This window comes from Geospiza fortis, unplaced genomic scaffold (genome assembly GCF_000277835.1).
Source record: "Geospiza fortis unplaced genomic scaffold, GeoFor_1.0 scaffold286, whole genome shotgun sequence".
In the NCBI taxonomy this organism is placed as follows: domain Eukaryota; kingdom Metazoa; phylum Chordata; class Aves; order Passeriformes; family Thraupidae; genus Geospiza; species Geospiza fortis.
In genome coordinates, this window is record NW_005054444.1 from 512563 (window position 1) to 518562 (window position 6000).

Consider the following 6000-nt stretch of genomic DNA (forward strand, 5'->3'; position numbering starts at 1 on the left):
ACATATTCCACTAAAATAGCATAGTTGAAAACCAAAACTAACTCCTCCAACACAATAAGATTTACCTGATGGAATACAGGCTCTTTCAAATCTAGGTAAACCTGGAAAGATTCAAAAAGAGAAATAATTTGCAACAGAACCATCATAATATTATTCATCTAAATATTGCCAAGGCATCTTCTGTTAGAATCAAGCCATGAGTGTCTGTCCATGCACCATTAAAGTTGATCAAATATTTGAAGTTTCCTCTGGCAGAACCTGAGGTTTTAACTGTGGAATTATTTAAAACTAAGAAGTACAAATATCAATATTAACAAAAAGCTTCTAATTTAGTAGAGTTGACTACATACAAAACCAATTAAGATGCTGAAGTTACCAGATGTTCTTGATACGCACTGCAAGAAGAAAACATACTCAACTCTAATTTGCTTTTCTTGTTTTTGACAATAATTTAATGATTCAATTAATTTTACAAAAAGCTTGTAGTTTTTCCTATTTGTAATACAGTTAATTTAATTTATGTTCTTGAAGAGGGAAGGGGACTAGACCTAGGGCATAATGTGCCACAAGTGTAAAAAATTTCAGGAGAAATAGAAGAGAAGAGGCAAGTATTTTGGCAGCTGAAGATGACTAATAATAATAATTTAATTTTAAAAGAAATGTTTATCAATAAAAATTACATAGGAAATTCCATCTGTGCTTGACAGTCAACATGAAACTGAATTTATTCATACAGGAAGAACATTCCACTGACAAAGGGAGCTAAGTTGGCTGTGACACAAAAAAAAATCAGAAGCATTTTAACTAACAGCTAAGTTCTTCTCTTATTCTGCCTGTTTCAGAATACCAGTCTGCATCCTGGACTGGATATAAAAGTTCACTTTTTTGCAGACAAACAGAATGATTCTTATTTCTACAGATGAATTAGAGTGAGAGAAGCAGGAACACAGTTTACCCAAGGTCTCATATCAAGTAAATGGAAACTGTTTCTCTCACATTCCTGTTCTAGCAACTGGATTATTGCTTTTCTTCCTTATTTATTCTATATAGTGGTTTAGATAGAAAGGTTTTAGGTTTTTCTGGCCAGCAACATAATTTTCTCAACAAAAGAATAATTTGTCTTTCTTGACTGGAAGTGACAGAGATTTAGTATTGCCTCTATAACATTTCTCCACTGCCAGAAAAACTGCCAACCTAAGGGTGAAAATGCCATATTAGAAAAAGTTACTTACTATGCTGACTACGACGCTGTATGTTATTAACAAGAAAAGCAGTGCATAATTGACTGTATTCTTGTATTTGAAACATTCATACCTGGAAGAGAGGATAAAGGAGAGAGACAACATTCATCACTTACCATATAATGGATGCAATTTCCAAGGTATAATACTAGAATTTTTGTGAGAAAATTGATCCAAATTAGTCTTAGGCCCCTCAAGAAATTCTAACTTCTTAAATAAAGACATTATTGTAAGAAAAAAATTCATGCTCTTACCAGTAAATGTTTTTAAAAAAAATCTAAGGCAAAAAAACCCTAACACCAAAAAGCTCAAGCATATGCCAAGAAGTAACCCACTCTAAGAAAAGAGTTTGTGAAGCAGAAGTGTTTTCAGAAGGTGCTTACAGGCTGATAATGGATGGCAAATTAGAAATTAGTTTAAAATGCAACACAGCTGTCAAAAACATAACTGAGCAAGCAGCAGTGTAGGAAAAGGACTGCCTTACAAAACACTGAACTCAGATTTGTTAAAATGTAGATTGTTTATGGCTTGACTACAGTTGCAGTGCAGTACATTTGCTAGATTGGGTACTGGTAAAAGTGGAAGGTAAAAGCACCTGACTGCTCCCAGTATGTAAAACAAACAATTAAAATTACCTTCACAATCTCCACACTACAACTCAGTCTCAGCTGTGGTGGAAATACACACACATCCCAGACTGTACCTCCATCAGAAAAAAGGTCTAAAAAACCCCAACAAAAATTAATTTTGAGAAGCCCATTATCATCAGGGCTGGAGGAAGCTGTCTATATAATTCCAAATTATATCTGTCTAGCTCCTTTTTTTATAAACTTGGAGAAATAGACACCATCATTAATTGATAAAAGGAAATAAAATAAAAACACATATGGGAAACAAAAAGTCTAAAGGCAGTACAATGTGCTACATTGCAAAATGGCTTGCTGAAGTAATTACAGTTTGAGAATCAGCAGAACTGAATGATGTATAAGGGAATGTCCTGTGCACAACCACCTGCAACTTACCTTCAAGCTAACCAAAACAATTATTAAAGGCCTCCTAAACTACACATTAGCTCATTTTTTGAGCATTTTAATTGCTATCAGACATAAATACACAAAATCTTATTGGAGTTATAAATGCAGTAACAGACTTCAGTGTTTTTGAAGATAATGAAGTAACCACTGCACTAAAAAAAACCCAAAAATATATTTTTATAGCCACTGCTCATCCTTTTTTCCAATCACATTCAAATCAGACATATGCAAAGGCAATTTCAAGGAGACAGGGAGCTACAATGGAAATATTTCCACTAAAAGAGGCATTATGATTCTGGTCCTGAATTTGTACAAATCACACTAATGTATGAGTCACAAACTGAGGGCAATTTCCATAGATAAGGGTTTAGTCCTAAAGCATCCCATCTCCATTGCAAGCTACCAGTAATCTTCACCAAGACATCCCAATTTTCAACAGCTGAATATTTGATATGTTCAAAAGCAAAAAGGCTTTTTCTTCTCTTTTAGTCTGCAACAAGTTGATCTATCATTTGGATTTGCCAAGTGACAGAACAAATCATATTAAATCCAGACCTTGTAGCAACAGGCAAGAAAAAGCCAACTTAGGGTATCCTTACAGTTGTCAAATGCTACATTGCTCTCAAAATTAAATGGGAGAATATATCCTGGCATCGCATTAAGCTGTCATGCATGTTCCAAGACACTCTGCCCAAAATATGCATTCAACTCCTCATAAAATCTTGTCCCTTTAATTTTCCAGATGAGTGAAAAGCAGGTTTAGTCACAAATCTGAAATTTGCATTTCAAGCCAGACTACATCGTAGAAATCCAGTTCAAATAAACTATAATGTTGCTAATTTTGTAGGCATCACTGAAGTTGATTTTATTATATCTGCTGTTTTTATACAAGTAGCACTGAGCTCTGATTGTGTACTACAAATTCTTTAATGAGTGGGGTTTTTTTCCCTACTGAAAAAAAAACCACTGCTAAAATATATTTAAATTAGCAAAAACTAGGACTAAAGCCAGCCTGGTTCTCTAATATCATAATGCTGTACAAAAACAGATCTCATTGAAAGTAGTAGAAGCTTTCTATATATGCTAAATTTGGCTTTGGAGACTCTACATTTCAAAAGTTAACATTTCATAAATATTCAAGGAAAAAAAATTAACAAATACTTACAGGCAGTAGACAAACACACAACAACTGTATATCATTGGCAGTTCATCCAACAGCTATAAAAAGCAAAGACATCAAAACATGAAAGCTACTTTTAACTCACAAGCTTGTCTAAGTTAATTAAGGAGAGGGTAAGTCTTAAGTAAACAGGAGTTTTTAAGTCATTTGGATATCCATCTTCTTGACTGTACTCTAACACGTAGCACTGTCAAACCCTGTTCAGCTACTGAAACTGCTGCATTAAAAGCTCATTACTGTGAATCTTTTGAATATTACGCTTCATAAATGCCCATGCCTTCAAAGAATCTTGACATTTTTGCTGCTCATACCTCTTAAAATATTTGTAAGAATTAATTCTGTAAAGCCAGGCTGAAGACCATCCCATCTATGGCCTTACAGTCAGCAGCATCTTCTTAATTGACAGAGAAATTATAATATAGTATTTCCATAGCATAAAATACAATTGTAGTCTATTAGGATGGGCAATATGCTCACATGTTTACTTCCTAATTTTAGAAATTTCTTACATTGCTTTAATTCAGAGACAGGGCTTTTTGTTTGTTTGATATGGGGTTCTTTTGTTGGATTTCCCCCAGAAATTATGATGGCATATAATGTTTTATTATCTTAAATAATTTTTATGCTTTGGAAGAAGACTGGTGTGTTACAGCTAAAACAGTTATTTCTCCAGGAACTTGCCATCTTAATGAACAGAATTAAAATGGTAATCACAAGAAAGTTGATTTCTCAATAGCAGGTAAACTCAAAATTGCCATTTGTCATTAGAAGGAAAAAGAATGATAGCATCATTTTCTTGTAAAATTTCTCACCAAAGAACTTTCAGGAATTTCTGCTTATAAATATACAATTAAACTTACCTCCTCTTAAGAAAGACTGAAAATCTTTCTTTCATGAAAATGGGAATGAAAAAGGATACAAATGGATCAATGAAGATCCACAGCCTCTGATTTCTAATATGTTAAGCAAACATTAATAGTTAGGGCTTTTAGAACTTTTAGAGCTTGACTTCTAAGAAAAACAAGAACTAGATGCAAAAAAGATTTTGACCTTTTTCCATCATCACTCAAAGTTCTTGGTGGCTGTGTCTGTAAATAAATTGCTTTCCTACCGCTGCTACAAGGTACTTAACAACTTCATAACCATGTTATTCAGAATAACAAAACTTGTTAAAAGCAGTAAGCAGCTTACTCAAACTCTTCTACAAAGCCAGCCTGATTCTGCTCGGTTTGGGATAATTTTCTAACTGCACAGTCAAAAACTTCATTTCAGCTTTGAAATTTCCTATTGTGGGAAAAAAAAAAGTGGATCTAAATCCTCACAGGAGGAGAGAGATCTATTATCTTGAGTGTGAAGTATCGGCTTGTTGTGATTTTGGTCATATAAAGCTCAGGAACTGTTTCACAAAACTGCTAAACAGCTCTGCTGCCAAGCTGCCACTGATAGGGCAGATGTTGCTTCTTCCCCCACACTGCCACTGCTTCTCTCCAGTGGCGGGATCAGACTGGTCTGACTTACAGGGGGCCAGGTCCAGGTGCTGAGCCAGCACACAACCAACCTTGCAGTGCAAGGTTCAAATCCCAGGACCTGTGCATTACAGGGTCAGGGACCACAACAGGCAGCACAAAGCCTGTATCAGGAACATTGGGAGCAGCTGAAGCTAGCAGGCATGTTCCATGGCACCTTGCCATCACAGTAGTTTATCTTTGCTGTGATGCCTTAGAGGGGACAAAATAGAAGCAATAGCTGAACTCAGCTTTATAGTAATATATTTTACAAATTCAGAGATGTGCTTTTTCAAGTCTGATAGGAATTAGCTACAGGATTAATTCATGTGGCTGTTAAAGAGTGTGAGTCATTTAACATCTCATTAAAGAAAAAGATGGGGGAAGAACAAGAAATACAATACAGGAAAATATTTCAAATTTGGACAGGTGCTTACACTCTTAAGTTCATATGCTGGCAGCATCTCAGGGATATTACAGTAGCAACAAAGAGCCTCTCAAAAGATCTTAACTAAAATTTGCATGCAGAAGACAATGACTTCTGTATTCAAAGGAATTAATGCTTCTAGGAGTACTGTCAAAGGCATGCCTGGACAATGAAGAACCATAACTCAGGGAGCTGATTTCATTGGCAAAATAAGCATTTTGTGCTTTCCTCAAGAATCCAATCAAGCAAATTCCCATAAAAATAACAGAAAAGGGGTGAACTCCTCAGAAGTATTCTAAACAACTGCTTTCAAGAACAGAAGTGTTCGCATTTTTCTTAATTAAGCAAATTGAATCAATCATTTACAGTATTAAGACTGCAAAACAAATGTAAAAGAAAAGTCTCCTTGAATAGCTATTCTGATTTTTAACCATAACAACAGATAAAAGTGAATGAAGACAGTTTATTTACTGGTTGAACTGTTTCCTCCATGGTGATCAGTAAGCAAACAACTGGAATAATTATGGACCACTTGTGGATTTCACTTGGCTGCCAAAATAAATGTACTTTCCCTGCCTCACACGAAGCCTTTTACATCAGTTGACAAGATGAT

At 35.0% G+C, this 6000-nt stretch overlaps 1 protein-coding gene across 1 annotated transcript in view; it reads right to left on the bottom strand.

The window, feature by feature from the left end:
* ACER3 (alkaline ceramidase 3) overlaps window positions 1–6000 on the bottom strand; it is a 37019-nt gene that overhangs the window by 22113 nt on the left and 8906 nt on the right. The window contains exons 3-5 of the mRNA XM_031062280.1: window positions 3441–3493; window positions 1233–1314; window positions 66–101 (exon numbers count right to left, since the gene is read on the bottom strand). Of these exons, the coding sequence (XP_030918140.1) occupies window positions 66–101; window positions 1233–1314; window positions 3441–3493 (171 nt within the window). The remainder of the gene's footprint in view (window positions 1–65; window positions 102–1232; window positions 1315–3440; window positions 3494–6000) is intronic.